This window comes from Neomonachus schauinslandi, chromosome 13 (assembly GCF_002201575.2).
Source record: "Neomonachus schauinslandi chromosome 13, ASM220157v2, whole genome shotgun sequence".
In the NCBI taxonomy this organism is placed as follows: Eukaryota; Metazoa; Chordata; class Mammalia; order Carnivora; family Phocidae; genus Neomonachus; species Neomonachus schauinslandi.
Window position 1 is genome coordinate 56119412 of NC_058415.1, and position 17864 is coordinate 56137275.

Consider the following 17864-nt stretch of genomic DNA (forward strand, 5'->3'; position numbering starts at 1 on the left):
ATTAACAGCAGTGGGAAAGGGAAGAACCTAAATGTGGCTCCAAAGTTTCATGCTTTTGGAAATGATGATACCAAGGGCAGAAAAAGGCAGGTCAAGAGAACCAGGACTGATAGGGACAATGAGTTCAATTTAGAAATGTTGAGTAAGATGAGTGAACAAGGCATCCAGTGAGAGGTGTCCAACAAGGAGTTAGGAATATTTAAAGATTTTTTTGTTGTTATTATTTGAAAGAGAGCATGAGCTGGGGGAGAGGCAGATGGAGAAGGAGAGGCAGACTCCCCGCCAAACAGGGAGCCCGATGCAGGGCTCGATCCCAGGACCCTGGCTGGGATCATGACCCCAGCCAAAGGCAGACACTTAACCGACTGAGCCAACCAGGCGCCCTGGGAGCTGGGAATATTTAAAGAGAGATCAGGACTTAGAGATGATAGTTGCAGTTGAGAGTAGTGGATGGAAGGGCAAGGAGTAAAAAGGGTCTAATGCAGAGCCCTGGCAGAAAGAAGAAAAATAAAACATCATTTAGAGTCAGGGAAAAGAGGTGGAGCCATTGAAAGATGGTAGGGGGAACCCAGGGCATTGTATTATAAAGCAAGAGAGCACAGAGGCGGGGAAGTTTTTCTAATAGTCTGGAGTTGAGATTCTGGCAAATAGACAAGAGTAGAAGTAGCAGGAGAGTTGAGGTGAGATACACTGTGTAGGGAAATAGAGAAGATTTGGTGATTAAGTAGATTATGGAAAGAAAAAGAGGAGTAGGGGATGACTCTAGTTTTTGAGTCTGTGACTCCCGACAGTGATGGTGTTACTGACAGAAATAGGAAACACTGAAGAAGGAGGGGTTAAAGAGAAAAGATACTAACTTTGGCTGTAAATGTAGACAGTTTGGGGTGACTGTAATACCTCACATGGAGATGTTCAGCAGATGGGTTGGACAGAGAGGGCCGGAACTGAGGATTCAGGGCAATGCAGAAAGTGTAGATTTGGGGGGAAAAAAGGAAAAAGAAAGAAAATGTAGATTTGGGAATCACAGGCCTTTAGGTACAACGAACCTCTCAACATGAATAAGGTTTCTGAAAGAAACAAGATAGAAAAGCAGAGCCCAAACACTGGGGACAGGCCATCACTTAGGGTATAAATTGCCCAAGTAAAGATGAGTTCCTCAAGGGCATGGAGGAGTCCCGTGCCTCAGTTTTACAGTTCCTGCCTCTGTGCTAAGTTCATGGAAGATAGTCACTAAAGATTTTCAGAGACACCCTAATTATAAAATTATAGCTCTCTTCTGCCTACTTCATAAGCTTTAGATTTGGCAAGTTCCTACTGTACAGGGGATTTATGTCCTTTCCATCTCTTACTGCTGCCCCACCTCCCACCCCATTGTTCTCTTCCCTTATTTCTTCTTTCTCATCCTTATGGCAGATATTCCCATATCTGTTCAAGGGTCCATTTACAAAAGATTTACCTTGTAGGGTTTGTTTTTTTTTTTTTAGATTAAATATGTTGGTTAGGCAAAGTGGCATTTTCATAAGTAAAAATGACTTATTTCTCTTTTCCAGATAATCCAGAATTTAGGATTTATCATACTCAGTGAAGCTTTTGATGAGTAGCATTACAGTCATCTTTTTATTTTAGGATGTGGGATAATGTGTTTGTCAAACTAATGAAAACCACACTGAAGTTCATGCTGTCTAGCTATATTATACTGTTTCATTAAAGTATAAGATGTTGTTGAAGTTTATACCATTGACTCTCTGATCTGATATGTTTTAGGCAAGGTAAAGAATCCTGAATGGAGCAGAAATGAAATTCCACATAGTTGTGGTGAGGTTTGTAGAAAGAAACAGCCTGGCCAGGACTGCCCACATTCCTGTAACCTGTAAGTTGGAACACTAGACCCCTGGAGATTCCTGGTAGACACACTTTGCTCATGGCTCTGAGTACATATATCTGGTGGTTAGCATGTAACAGGATGGGGTGAAGGGCAATATGATTTCAATTTACTGAATACTTACCCTGTGCCAGGCACTCTGCAAGAGTTAACTCATTGAATCCTTACAACAGCCCAGAGATGTATAGATATTTATCATCTCCATTTTACTGATGAGGCTCCGAAAGGCCAAATATCTTGCCCAAAGTCATAGTGCTAGGACATGGTGGAGATGGGGTTTCCACGATACTATACTGGTAGCTTCTAAGAAGAAATATCCCCCAGTGATATCCAGGTCCAAAAGAGTGACTAGGACAGACTTCTGTCTGTGAAAAGGCAATTGTGTAGTGTCCTGTTGCACATGTTTTTAGGATGCGAATCCTTCTGTCCAGTAAGTAGCCAGCTTTACAATGTATCTAGTCAACTTCTAAATAAGAGGAATACCCAATACTAACAGTTGATTAGTTACAAATAACAAATTTCTACAGCTTTGACTTCAGACAAATGTTTAATTCCTGGGGTCAAGTCACTTAACGGTTGTGTGACCTTGGGCAAGTTACTTCTCTAAGCCTCACTTTCTGCATCTGTAAAATAATAATGATACGAACATCAATATTTATCTCATAGAGTTCTATGAATATTAAATTAATGCATCTAAGAGGCTTGGTACAGAGTCTGGCATATGGTAAATGGTCAAGTAATGGTAACTTGTTTTTATTACCCAAATCTAAAAGTAAAACAGACTTCAAAGTGTTATCTTGGTGCTTGTGCTGCATGGAGCAGGGGCAAATGTTGGGCCAGAGGCCTTGTGGGTCAGGATGTGGGTTGCTGCTGGGGAATTGCCCATGGTAGGAGAGCTGCCCAGACAGGGATACAGAGCCTGGCCTGCTGCCTGCTGGGCATTCAGCCCCTAACCTTCTTTTACTGCTTCTATAGGTCCTTCCTCAGAACCCAGGGACTCATCTGTTTTTGTTTTTGTTTTTTTTAAAGATTTTATTTATTTATTTGAGAGAGAATGAGAGAGAGAGAGCACATAAGGGGGGGAGGGTCAGAGGGAGAAGCAGACTCCCCGCTGAGCAGGGAGCCCAATGCAGGACTCGATCCCGGGACTCCAGGATTATGACCTGAGCCGAAGGCAGTCGCTTAACCAACTGAGCCACCCAGGCGCCCGACTCATCTGTTTTTAAACTGTTCCTTCCCTCAGTAGGCATTTTAAGTAAATTTAATAATAAATTAACCCTCTGCATGAACTATCTTTCTGAAGTCTTTAGCAGAAATGGCCCCCTGTCATGACTACCAGAGAACATCAAAAGTGATGCAGATTAGGTGGTCAGCATCACATCTGAAGGAAAGGAGGCCCTAAAACATCTCACTAAGTGGGCTAAGACCATATTTGGAAACGTTATCTTTGACTGTCAAAACCAAAGAAAACCAGTATTTTGACTTGGGCTTTACTTTTCTGGTTAAGTATTCTAAGATGATAATGCCATAAATTCTGTATGAAAACATTGTTGGTATTTTTGTTTAAATAGTTTAATCAACATTAGGCAAATACTAAAACATTTCAGAGTAGGTTTATTTGTTGGCACATTCACAATAAAACCCAGTAGGAGCAACTTTGTTCAGGTTTGGATACATGAGTATCATTTATTCATCTAAGCCTTTCTCTTTTAGTCTCTGCCATCCTGGACCTTGCCCACCCTGCCCTGCCTTCATGACTAAAACATGTGAATGTGGACGGACCAGGTAAAGTTAGAACTGCTCTCTAAAGACTTCAGTGTCCACTTTGATGATTTATGTGTGAATTTCTAAAGTAAGAATTAGTGAGTAGATAGAAATAAGTGGTAGGCATAAATAGTATTTTTTTTTTTTTAAGATTTTATTTATTCACTTAAGAGAGAAAGCACAAACGGGGAGAGGCAGAGGGAGAGGGAGAAGCAGACTCTCCACTGAGCTGGGAGCCCGAATGGGGCTCGATCCCAGGACCTGTAGATCATGACCCGAGCTGAAGGCAGACACCCAACCATCTGAGCCACCCAGGTGCCCCTAAATAGTACTTTTTTGTAAATAGTAGTTGACTCTGCTGCCCTGATCCTGTTTTGCAGTCTTATAAGTGATTAAGAAGTTATTTGCATGGTGAGATTATCCATTTCAGCTGAATGCCAAGATGACAGGGACTTTTTTCTTAACCTGTCTGTGGGTGAAAGAATCAGGATTAAACCCAGGCCTGTTAAGGTTCAGGAGACAGGGACCATTTACCTATACCTAGCATTATATCTGGCATCTAGGAGGTTTTCAATGAATATTGTTTTTGTTTTTTTTTTTCAATGGATATTGTTAAATGAAAAAATAAGTGACCCCAGAGCCCATCCTCTTTTCATATAATACAAGTTCTCCGTCATCAGGGCAAGAATCACTGTTAGTTATGAAATGTTTCTGAGGCTCAGTAAGACCCAAATGATTTTTGAACCACAGGACAAAATGGGATTGAGCCAGTTTTCAGTGAATCACATTTGTCTGAACTTACAAGGACAGTGGTGTGGCCTGAGAGTCACATGTAAGGGCTCTGGGTCAGAAAGACCAGGTCAGATATGGGCTCTGCCACTAATTAGTTGTTGACCTGGGCAAGTTGCTTGGCCACACTGAGCCTCATTTTTCTTATCATAAAATAGAAATAATAGTGTTCACCTCCAGGGGTTGCTGTTAGCCATGATGCTGAGCACTGGAAACTGATTGTCTGTGTATGTAACAGTGACTTTTTAAAACAAAATATGTAGTTGAGATTAAAGTAGGGGATAGAATAAAACTCTTCTTGCAGGAGAGTAGACTCCAAGCTCTAAACCATTACCGGAAAGAGACCTGAAGATAGTTGTCTAAAAGCACTAACTTCATATCCTTTTCTAGGCAATAAGTCAGCAAAATTAGGATGCTTATTGGAACAAAGCCAGAATGATTTTCCCATCCTGAATCAAAGTGACATACAGTATGTTCTTAAGTATTATAACTGCATAAAATGCTGGAGTACCAGATCCCATGAGAATGCCATTGTACTTCCATTCTTAGTATATACATTATAACTAACCTTCCCTGCCCCGGCCCCCACCCCCCAAACTTTCCTGCCTCCATCTGTAAGATACTGTGGGAGCTCCCAGCTCTGTCCCCTCCTGCATGCTACTTCATGGGAACTCAGTGAAGAAATCTACAGAGAGGAACTTCGTTTCTTCACTGGTCAGAATATAGGGGAGAGAGAGCAGGATGGGAAATAAGGAAAGCAAAGCAGGGGAAAAAAGAAAAAGTGGAGAGGAGGAGAATAATTAAGGAAATAAAGATTGGAGGGGGTAAACAGAAAAGTGACGGAAATGGGGTCAAGAGAAAGGTTTCATAGTTCTGGGGGGTTAAGTTTGGGCTTCATTGTTAGTTTAGCTATCCAACAGGAACTTACTGTCCAGCATCAGACTAATGCTATGTATACATCTGTTTTCTTTCCAGGCACACAGTTCGCTGTGGTCAGGCCATCTCAGTCCACTGTTCCAATCCATGTGAAAATCTTTTGAACTGTGGTCAGCACCACTGTGCTGAGCTATGCCATGGGGATCAATGCCAGCCTTGTCGGATCATATTGAACCAGGGTAAGTGGTGGGCGCACCAGTCAGCAATACCTGTGTATTTTCTGGAACCTTACTTATAGTTGTCTTGATGACATGGATTGGTCTTAAGCCTATAGTTACAAGGTCTCTAGTAGCTCTGTACCTTGGGCAGAGAGAAGTGGAGATACATTAATGCTTAGATGGTTTCAGTGTTTAGTTTTAGTGTTTAGTTTCATAATACCAGTATAGGTCATTGTCCTACTATAGAATTTGGACAGTAGATTTTAAAATGCTGTTTAAAAGTATTTGGGAAATTTTTTTAAAAAGTAACTTCTTGAAAAGGATGTAGGAGGGGTGCCTGGGTAGCTCAGTTGGTTTAGTGTTCGACTCTTGAGCTCAGCTCAGGTCTTGATCTCAGGGTTGTGAGTTCAAGCCCCACGTCGGGCTCCACACTGGGCATGGAGCCTACTTTATTTTATTTATTTATTTTTTTAAAAGATTTTATTTATTTATTTGACGGAGAGAGACACAGCAAGAGAGGGAACACAGCAGGGGGAGTGGGAGAGGGAGAAGCAGGCTTCCCGTGAAGCGGGGAGCCCGATGTGGGGCTCGATCCCAGGACCCCGGGATCATGACCTGAGCTGAAGGCAGACGCTTAACAACCCAGGCGCCCTTTGGGGCCTACTTAAAAAAAAAAGGGGGGATCTGAAAAGGCCAAAAAAATCTTGAGAAAGAATGAAGTTGAAAGACTTAAACTATCTAATTTCAAGACTTATAAAGTTACAATAATCATGACAGTGCAGTTATTGGTGTTAAAGGTAGACTAGTAGATAAATGAAGATAATAAAGTCCAGAAATAGACCCACATATGTACACTTAGTTGATTTTCAACCACAATGTTAAGTTAATTCAGTGGGAAAAGGCGAGTCTTTTTACAAATATTGCTAGAACAACTGGATGTATGTATACGAAAAAACAAACCTCAACCTCTGTCTTACTCTTTACACAAAAATTAATTCTACGTGGATCACGGACTTAAATGTAAAACCCAGAAACATAAAGCTTCCAGAATAAACTATAAGAGAATATTTTCACAACTTTGGGGTTAGGTAAAGATTTCTTAGGACAGAGCAACAAAAATACTAACCATAAAAAAAATTTTGATACATTGAACTTTAATCAAAATTAAAAATTTCTGTTCATCAAAAGATACCATTAAGAAAATGAATAGATCAATTGCAGATTGTATCCAGAATATTTGAAGTATTTCTACAAAACAATAAAAAAAGAGGAACAACCTAAACAATGAGCAAAAGACTTGAACAGATGCTTCACAAAAGAAAACATAGGGGTGCCTGGGTGGCTCAGTCGGTTAAGTGTCTGCCTTTGGCTCAGGTCATGATCTTGGGGTCCTGAGCTCGAGCCCTGCATTGGGCTCCCTTCTCAGCAGGGAGTCTGCTTCTCCCTCTCTCTGTACCCCTCCCCCAGCTCGTGCTCTCTGTCTCTCTTTCAAATAAATAAAATCTTTAAAAAAACAAAAAAGAAAACATATAAATAGCCAATAGACATGCGAAAGGTGCTGTAAAGGAAATGTAATTAAATTAGAAGGAAATGTAAATTCAAACCGTAATAAGAGTAATATAGTATAACCACTTTAGAAAACAGTCTGGTAGTTTCTTAAAAGGTTAAATGTAGAATTTTACCATATGACCCAGCAACTCCACTCCTAGGCATATATCCAAAAGAGATGGAAATATATGTCTGCACAAAACTTGAAGTGCATGTGCATAGCAGTACTATTCATCATAGTCAAAATGTGGAAACAATTCAAATGTCTTATCACCTGGGGTGCCTGGGTGGCTCAGTCAGTTAAGTGTCTGCCTTCGGCTCAGGTCATGATCCCACATTTGGTTCCCTGCTCAGCGGGGAGTCTGCTTCTCCCTCTCCTCCCTGCTCATGCTCTCTCTTGCTATCTCTGTCACTCTCTCTCAAATAAATAAATAAAATCTTTAAAACAAAACAAAACAAAAACAAATGTCTGTCACCTGATGAATGGATAAACAAATATAACCATACAGCAGATTATTATTCAGCCATGAAAAGGAATGTAATATTGATACATGCTGTGAAGTGGATGAACCTCCAAAACATTATGCTAAGTGAAAGAAGCCAGCCAAAAAGAAACACATACTGTGTGATTCTTCTGTTTTTACAATAGCCCCTGATCTGCAGGGATCTTGGGCTATCATGTATTGGTGCCCTGTAGAGTTTTGTTTCATTAGATTTTACCTTGGTGTGATGCTATGGATCTATGTTCGCACTTAAAATATGTAACAACCCTATGAAATGTTTTATGTTGTGTACTATGAGGATTTCATGTAAGGAACTGTGCTGTGTGTTGTTACTCAACTGTTCTCTTCGTGGGTCCTCTTGGGGGAAATTCCTGTCTGGCCTTATTTCCAAGAGAAGTTGTTTTTCCTCAGAGATGATTGATCTTTTTACCTTAGGAACCCTGGGTAACAGACCTAATGTTTGTCTTTATAGTGTACTTTTTTAAGCTATGATTTATTCTATATCTCTGCCATTGTTCTACTTTTCACATCTTTAAATTTATGTTCCTTTGTTATATTTCATATATCCTTACATGCTACCTCAAATCCATTTGAGATAAGGCAGGAGTTAAGTATACACTGGCAGTTTGGTCTTAGCAGTATAGACTGTGGTGTGGGTGGGTCCCTTTGCGGACCATATTTAGCTCTGATTCATATTGTGCTTTTTCTCAGCTAACTCACCCACGTCTTTTTTATACAAATTTGTATGGATCCCAGTCTCTGCCTTTCTGTTTTTGTGTAGCTGATTTTTCAAACCCAGATGAAAACTTTTTGTCTGTCTGCAGTAAATATCTAGGAGACTCTTATGGTCGTGAGTATAGCTTATTTATCCTCTTCATTTGTAATTCTTCTAGGATCCCTCTTTAGGATCTAGAGATTTAATAAGCATTCCTCCCAGGGGTTCATTCATGTGTTGACAAAAATGCTGAATAGGCTAAAGCTGGCAGCAGACCTTCCAGACTGCCTTTGGTTCCCTAATAATCTTCAGCCAGCAATGACCACCCAACTCTTCTGTCACCAGCTCATATTGCTGTGTCTCTTGTGCCTACGCATATATAACAGGGCTATTTAATGTTGTACTCAGGTTATTTCCTGATTGATCAGGGGCTCCATTTTGTTTTTATTGTCATAATTTTCTGACCCTTGATTCTTTTTTTTTATTGAACTGAATTAACATAGAATGTTTTGTTAATTTCAGGTGTACAGCATATTGACTTGACAACGCTATCTCAGTGCTCACCACAATAAGTGTAGTCACTGTCACCATATATTGTTATTATAGTATTATTGACTCTATCCTCTATGCTGTCCTTTTCATCTCCATGACTTATAACTGGAAGTTTGTACCTTTTAATTCCCTTCGCCTGGTTCATCCATCCCCCTACCCACTTCCCCTGTGGCAACCACAAGTTTGTTCTCTGTATTTAAGAGTCTATTTGGTGTTTTGCTTGCTTGTTGATTCATGTGTTTTGTTCTTTAGATTCCACATAAAAGTGAAATTATATGGTATTTGTCTTTCTTTGTCAGACATACTTCATTTAGCACAATACCCTCTAGGTCCATCCATGTAGTTGCAAATGGCAAAGTCTCATTCTTTTTTTTCTTTTTTTTTTTAAGATTTAATTTATTTGAGAGAGAAAAAATGAGAGAGAGAGAGAGAGCATGAGAGGGGGGAGGGTCAGAGGGAGAAGCAGACTCCCTGCTGAGCAGGGAGCCCGACGCAGGACTCGATCCCAGGACTCCAGGATCATGACCTGAGCCGAAGACTGCCACCCAACCTCTGAGCCACCCAGGCACCCCGCAAAGTCTCATTCTTTTTATGGCTGAGTAATATTCCAGTGTGTGTGTGTGTGTGTGTGTGTGTGTGTACCCATACATACCACATCTTCTTTTTTTTTTTTTTAAAGATTTTATTTATTTATTCATGAGAGACAGAGAGAGAGAGAGGCAGAGGGAGAAGCAGGCTCCCAAGGAGCCGGGAGCCCGATGCGGGGCTCGATCCCAGGACCCTGGGACCATGACCTGAGCTGAAGGCAGACGCTTAACCATCTGAGCCACCCAGGAGCCCCATACCACATCTTCTTTATCCATTCATCTGTTTGGACTCTTGGGTTGTTTCCATATCTTGGCTATTGTAAATAATGCTGCAACAAGCATAGGGTGCATGTATCTTTTGAATTAGTGTTTTTATTTTCTTTGGGTAAATACCTAGTTTTGGAATTGCTGGATCATGGTATTTCTGTTTTTAATTTTTTAATTTTTTGAGGAACCTCCATACAGTTTTCCACAGTAGTTAGACCAATTTATATTTCCACCAGCAGTGTACAAGGGTTCCTTTTTCTCCACATTCTCACCAACACTTGTTAGTCCTTATCTTATTTTATTTTATTTTATTTTATTTTATTTATTTGAGAGAGAGAGAAAGCCAGAGAGAAAGCATGAGTGGGGAGGAGAGGGAGAAGCAGGGTCCCTGTGAGCAGGGAGCCCAACATGGGGCTCAGTCCCAGGATCATAACCTGAGCTGAAGGCAGATGCCCAACAGACTGAGCCACCCAGGCGCTCCATCCTTATCTTTTTGATACTAGGCATTCTGACTGGTGTGAGCTGATATTGTGGTTTTGATTTATGTTTCTTTGATGATTAGTGATGTTGAGCATCTGTCAGCAGTGTGTATGTCTTCTTTGGAAAAGTGTATATGTGGGTCCTCTGCCCATTTTTAACTGGATTATTTGTTTTTGGTGTTGAGTTACATAAAAAAAATTTTTTTTTAAGATTTTTTTATTGAGTTGATAGAGACACAGCGAGAGAGGGAACACAAACAGGGGGGAGTGGGAGAGGGATAGGCAGGCTTCCCATATTTTGGTTATTAACTCCTCGTTAGACATCTCATTTTCAGATATCTTCTCCTATTCGTTAGGTAGCCTTTTTGTTTTATTGATGGTTTCCTTTGCTATGTAAAAGCTTTTTATTTTGTTGTAGTCCCAGTGGTTTATTTTTGCTTTTATTTCCCTTGCCTGAGGAGACCTGTCCATAAATACGTTGCTAAGGGCGGTGTCCAAGAGATTACTGCCTATGTTTACTTTTAGGAGTTTAGTGGTTTCAAGTCTCTCATTTATGTCTTTAATTCATTCTGAGGATATTTTTGTGTATGGTGTAAGAAAATGGTCTAGTTTCATGCTTTAGCGTGTAGCTGTTAAATTTTTCTAGCACCATTTACTGAAAAGACTCTCTTCCCCATTGTATATTCTTGCCTCCTTTGTCATAGATTAATTGACCATATAGGTGTGGGTTTATTTCTGACCCTCGATTCTTTTGTTCACAGCTGTCTGCTCACATCTCCAAAAATAAAAAAAAAGCACCTGTGTTCTGTCTGAGCAGAAACTTAGCAAAGAAAAGCCTCCTTGCAGGAATTCCCAGTTACTAGGGTTAATTTACCAATTCATTGATTCCATAAATACTGGTTGTATTTCCTACATCTGTATTCATCCAATAAATCTTTATTGAATAAATGAATCAGTTTTAGAACAGGGGATGAAACTGCAAATGTACTTACTGGAAGATGGAATGTAGATTTTAAAAATCAAAAGTCTTGGTTAGGGCTTTTATTGATTTGAGGCTTTCCCCCTTCTCGTGTCTCATTGAAAGTTTTTGGTCTGTTCGTTTTATTTATAAACATTATTTCTAATGTTTGAAGTTAGAAGTATTCTATTTTATTTTTTACTAAGTACGTGATTTAAGATTTGATGTTTTTATAATGTTGCATTTATTTTGATGTTGATTTTCTGTGCAAGTACATATCTAAGTTGTACTGAGAAAGAAGGAAAGCATCATTAGGTCTGCGAGATTTCAATTTAGTTTCTACTCTTTTGGTCTCCATTTATTATGTAGGGCCAAGTATATTTGCACAGATTGATTTTAACAGGATAAATTTTTATTATAAATTGAAAATGTGAAGTGACACTTTTTTTTTTTAAGATTTTATTTATTTATTTGAGATAGAGAGAGAGTGAGAGCTGGTTGGGAGAGGGAGAAGCAGACTCCCCGCTGAGCAAGGAGCCCAATGCGGGGCTCAGTCCCAGGATTCTGGGACCAGGACCTGAGCCAAAGGCAGACGCTCGACCAACTAAGCTACTCAGGCGCCCCATGAAGTAACACTTAGAAAAATTATATTAATTGATGAAAATTAATTCTTTTTTTTTTTTTTAAAGATTTTATTTATTTATTTGACAGAGAGAGACACAGCGAGAGAGGGAACACAAGCAGGGGGAGTGGGAGAGGGAGAAGCAGGCTTTCCCGCGGAGCAGGGAGCCCGATGCGGGGCTCGATCCCAGGATCCTGGGATCATGACCTGAGCCGAAGGCAGACGCTTAACGACTGAGCCACCCAGGCGCCCCAATGAAAATTAATTCTTATCAGACTTTGTTACATATTAATACATCAGAAACATAACTCCTTAAATATAACACATATTTATTGCTAACCTCAAGAAATAAAGGAACTCATTATTTCTTGAACCCACAGGAAGATCTGTAGGTGTTGGACCAGGTTCTTTATCTAGCAAATAGAAGTCTTGAGTTGTTTGAACTTTCTACTCAGTGTGAATACTCAAACATGATTACTTCAAATTCAGTAGTAGTAGTATACAAATTATTAAGGATTTTATATTGCGCTGATTATTTTTATTCCTTTTTAGCAATAGAAAGTTTTTGTGAGCCTTTTATGTGAACCCCAGTATATAAAGTACTAAATCTGTGCTGCTTGGGTTGGAGTGAAGATGGCAGGGATTCAGTCATCAGCTCCTCCACGACTGTCACCAGCTTAGCTTCCATCTTCTGTAACCTCTCCAGAGACCCCAGGGAGCCTCAGGGTGAATGGTTGGTTCTCAGCCATAGCCTTAGGGGCCAGGTAGTAGTCTCTTAATTTAGAGGGTTGCTTCACTTTAATGCTGTTTTGAGGACCGGCTGCAGAGGCACCATGGGATACCGACAGTCTTACAAGGCCTTTTTTACTTCCTCTGATAAAGCCTTTTAGGTGGGTCTTAGAGCTGCTATATAAGCCACATTTATTTCTGCATCAGGTCTGATCAACACTAATGAGTAGCATTTTGTGCTAGGTTCTTATAGACTGTTTGGAATATTTTAAGAACCCATACAGTTTACTTACCTTTGTTTTTGAAATTGTGTCCTCAAGTATGCTACTGTGGCAGCACTTCCCGAGATGTGTTGTGTGGAACAGATGTAGGAAAGTCTGATGGATTTGGCGACTTTGGCTGTTTAAAGATATGTGGCAAGTAAGGTTTTATGTTTTTCTCAGTTAGAATAAAGCCATATTTTATGCAACAATTATGTAATAGTCTGTTGTTTTTCTTAACAGGGACTTGAAATGTGGGAATCATACCTGTTCTCAAGTGTGCCACCCTCAGCCCTGCCAGCCATGCCCACGGCTTCCCCACCTGGTGCGCTGTTGCCCTTGTGGCCAGACTCCTCTCAGCCAATTGCTAGAACTTGGAAGTAGTGGTCGGAAAACATGCATGGATCCTGTCCCTTCATGTGGAAAAGTGTGCGGCAAGCCTCTGCCATGTGGTTCCTTAGGTAACCAGTAGGCATAAAGTTGTCTTTAAACATACGAATGGAAATTTTTGGCAACAGTGACTATATAAGCAGAATAATGTTCAATTTCAGTTATAATATCAGAAGCTTTTGAAAATACTAATGATCAGATTTGTGTTGGCACTTTTTCTTTCCTCCTCAAAATATACTTGTGAAAACTCAAATATGCCCAAGTGATCTCTCCTGCTTTAGGTATTTTATTGCCAACTTAGGACAGTTGTGAGATACTGTCCCATGCAGGGCTGGTGCCGGGGAGTGGGGGAGGTTACAATTTCTCTTAGTAGCCTGCAGTAGTATGAAAACCATATATCCTTTTACCAATCCAGGGTAAAGGCATTTTCATATAATGGGAACATGTTAAATAACTGTGGGTGAGATGTTTAAGAACTAAAATGCTAAGTATAATAAAACTTTAGCCATTTGGAGTACTCAGGAAATACTTTCTCTATAAGTTTCCCATCTAGTTGAGGGAAAAGACCTCCTGAGCATCATTTTGGAAGGACAGTTTTCTAAAATTTACATTTGCTTTCTTTAAACAGAGATTACTGAAGATAATTTCTTTTCTCTTTATTGACCCAGAGTCATCATTTTCCTGAACCTCAATTATTGTATTATGCTGGGTACAGTGATGTCCTTAGGGCCTGCTAAGGTTTCTCAGGCAATTTCCCTACACCAATGTGCAGTTTGAATTGTTTTATCTACTTGTTAAAGGTTTTGATTGTTTATTTTCCTGTCATTGCTTTTAGTATGTCTGTGTGCCTACCATTAGTGACTCTCCCTTTTTCCTGACTTGTGGCTTCTGCTTACTTGGATATAGAAACCAGAAAAAGTTTGTTAGAATTAGCTTTAAAGTAATAGTTTGAGTTCTGAAATGTTCTGAGGCAGTCCTTGGGGAATATACCTGTATAGTTTTGCAGTGACTTGGCACCTTCTCTCCTGGCTAAGTGTTCAAAGGCTGTGTATTTAGAAAAATGGACATGGGCAACTGAGTCTATATAAGAGGTGTTCCTGTAACTAATTGGCAAAGCTAAAATCTTTAGGTTTGGTTTCCATGTTTATCGAAAAGAGAGATTTCATATTTCTTCCAGGTACCAGCAGAAACCGGTAGGTACACTCTACCTAATTATTTTTTACAGTGTGACTTTAAAATTCTGTATAGAGGAGAAATGCTCTTTTCTCATGTTTTAATACATATTTTTAGTGCATTAGGAAAATCAATTGTCTGTTGGTTCTCTTTGCCTATTGTAAAAATGTATCTTCAGATAAGCTCTGTAAAAGTGGAGATCAAATGACTTCAAAATCAAGAAGGATGGTAAAGGTCTTCCCTTTTCAGAAAGCTCCTGGGTCAGTTTTGTAATAATTTCATATACGATGACCAGAAATCCCACTGTGGGGCTAAGATACGTTGGCAATGAGAGAAGGAGGAAAATGTGAAATGGGTAGTGCATGGGGACTTGAGCAAGAGAAGGATAGTAATTGTCTTTATAAACAGACCCAGGGGGTGGGACAAGACCAGATGAAGGGGTTTGAGGGTAACCACTTGTTACCTCAACAAATTTTTAATCATGGAAAATTTGTAAGGAATTAGGCTGAGTTGGATTGAGAAACTCAAAGACAAGCCCATGGCTAGTGAGAACAATGGCTGTCAAGTTTATTCAGACCTGACTTATCTGTAGAAAGCTTGCTGAGGTTTTTTAGTAGCTCACTCAATAGGAATTTCCATCCTAGACAGATCACTTTAGTACAAGACACTAGGGAGAGTTCTGCTTTCAGGATGGGAACATGAGCTACATGGACCCACTCCCCAGCAAAACAGGCAAAGCTAGGGAAAATTATTACAAAGCAATCATTTAAAGTTTCTGGAAATGTTCCTGTGGGCATACATCAAATGAAGAAGAAGTTTTTTTTTTTTTTAAGATTTTATTTATTTATTTGAGACAGAGAGAATGAGAGACAGAGAGCATGAGAGGGAGGAGGGTCAGAGGGAGAAGCAGACTCCCTGCAGAGCAGGGAGCCCGATGCGGGACTCAATCCCGGGACTCCAGGATCATAACCTGAGCCGAAGGCAGTCGCTTAACCAACTGAGCCACCCAGGCGCCCCTGAAGAAGTATTTTTTATTAAAGAAAATCTAAAATTCAGTAAGAACAGCAAGTCTGTGTTGTCATTTAAGTCACAGTCCACTCCCTTCCACCCCGAGCTCAGCTTAACAAAAGCTGTATTCAGGATAGGTGTGCCAGGAAGATGAGGCTGCCTCTACCCCTAAGCTCCCAGTCAAGGGTTACCATATCTCACTGGGAAGAGCAGACTGCCAGCATTTTTCATCCCCTCTAACTCCAAGTTGAAGAGGCTAAATTTCTGGTAAACACAGCTGAGAGATTGGGGGCTCTCTTCCATACAGGCCCACCTATAAGTCAGTTTTTACCCCATTCACAACAGGCTAGACTATTGCGGCCCCAGTCATCTTCACCCCAGCTCACTTTTAGATCAGATGTTCCACACTGGGAAAAACAAGCCAAGAAAACCAGAGGCTACTGTCCCACTCAGCACCAAGAGTAACTGAGACTTTTCCTGGCGGGGGAAGGTAGTCCATAAGAAAAGAGAGCTACAAAGTATTCTCCCAAAGGAACTGACTTTAATTTGTAACACTGGAGAAGTTCAGAACTAAATAAAGGCCCTTTGGAAAATAATACCTCTTCTTAATTAAGGGCAATAAGCTAAACTGTAAGCCAGCTAGTTCAGCAGAAAGAACCAGGGAAAGAGATAGCTAAGAGGAGCCCTTCTGAGGTCAGAACAAACTTCACAGACTTTACTCAAAGACTACCCCTACCCACATTTCACTGGATCAGACTGCTGAGCAATTTATGCCCAGCAGAGAGAAAGTAGAATAAAGAAAAGTGAACGGCACCTCTAAACAAATGCGGGGCACTTTTAAGCACACAAGCATATATGTAATGGGAATACCACAATAGTAGAAAGCAGAAAAATATTTGAATAGCTGAAAACCTTTCAAGTTTATTGAAAACCATTAATCTATGTATCCAAGAAGCTCAACTTACCCAATAGGATGAATTCAAAGAGATCCACATCTAGACATAATTAAAAAGCTGAAAACCAAGGACAAAGAGAAAATCTTGAAAGCAGCAAGAGAAATTTGACTCCTCACATACAAGGGAACCCCTATAAGATTAACAGCAGACTTCTCATCAGAAACAATGGAGAACAGTACATCACAACAAGAAGACACTGGAATGAACTATTCAAAATGCTGGGGGGGAACAAACTGCCAACCAAGAAGCTTCTATCCAGCAGAGCTATCTTTCAGAAATGAAAATAAAAACAGAGAATTCATTGCTAGTAGATCTACTTCACAATAAATACTAAAGGAAGTTCTTCAGATAAAAGCAAGTAAACCCAGATATAAATTCAAATCCATATGAAAAATCAAAGAGTAATGGTATTTACATAATTTTAAATGACAGTGTAAATGTATATTCTTTTTGCAACTGACTTAAAAAACAGTTGTATAAGATAATATGTAATTATAGTATTAGGCTTATAACATGTGGAAATATATCTGACAATAAGAGCACAAAGGGGGTGGGTGGGATCAAAGTTGTACTGGAGTAAGGAAGTGATATACCAAATGGTAACTCAGATCTGCAGGAACAAATGAAGAAAACCAGGAATGGTAAATAAGATGATAAACACAACAACAAACTTTGAATGTATGCTTGCTCTCCTATTCTCAGCTTTAATAAAAATTATATGAAGTAATTAATGTATTATGGGGTTTATAACATGTAGACATAATATGTGTAACAATAACAGCATAAAAGAGAAGAGAGAATAGAGCTACTACATAGGATTAAGGCTTCTGTATCTCGCTGGAATTAGGTTAGTATAAATCTGAAGTAGATTCTGATAAGATGTGTAGGGTAAGCCCTAGAACAACCATTAAGAAAATACCCCCCCTAAAAATAGTGAAAAATAACCATTAAAGGAAAAAAATGTTAAATTAGAAAATACTCACTTAATGCCAAAGAAAGCAGTAAAGAGGATTAGATTAACAAAAAAGACATGAGGGATACAGAGAAGTAAAAGATAAATGGCAGATATGATCCAACTGTATCAATAATAATGTGAATGGATTAAACTATTAAAAAGCAGAGGCTATCCAATCAAATTTTTTTATAAAGCATACGATCCAACTATGCAGTATCTTTAGAAAATATACTTTAGAGTTAAAAATAAAATTAGGCTGAAAATAAAAGAATGGAAAAAAATACATTTAAACAGTAGCCATAAGAGACTGTGGCTGATCCCCGAGGGTCCTTGAAACAGGATTCGTCCTAAATCTGGTTTAGCAGAATGAATGACAGACCTCTTATCACCAGATAGTTGAAGAGCTGGAGTCTGAGGTTATGGATCATGGTTTCTGATTGTTTATGATCCCCAGATTTTCAGAGTCAAGAGTACTTTAGTAAAGTCATCCATGGCTGTAATTTTAAGGATATCCAAGTCTAACCTTGAGACTTGACGCCTGAAGAAAGAAGTCAGAAGATCTGATTTTTGACTTAGGCAAAGCATTATGCACTCCACAGGATATTCCAGTGACTAATTCTGGGCCCTTTCTTT

The 17864-nt window shown here is 39.6% G+C and overlaps 1 protein-coding gene across 2 annotated transcripts in view; it reads left to right on the plus strand.

Moving 5' to 3' along the window:
- NFX1 (nuclear transcription factor, X-box binding 1) overlaps positions 1–17864 on the plus strand; it is a 72888-nt gene that overhangs the window by 22080 nt on the left and 32944 nt on the right. For both annotated transcript variants that reach the window (XM_044920798.1, XM_044920797.1), the window contains exons 5-9: positions 1765–1870; positions 3596–3667; positions 5411–5550; positions 12810–12909; positions 12993–13210. In XM_044920798.1, coding sequence (XP_044776733.1) covers positions 1765–1870; positions 3596–3667; positions 5411–5550; positions 12810–12909; positions 12993–13210 — 636 coding nt within the window. The remainder of the gene's footprint in view (positions 1–1764; positions 1871–3595; positions 3668–5410; positions 5551–12809; positions 12910–12992; positions 13211–17864) is intronic.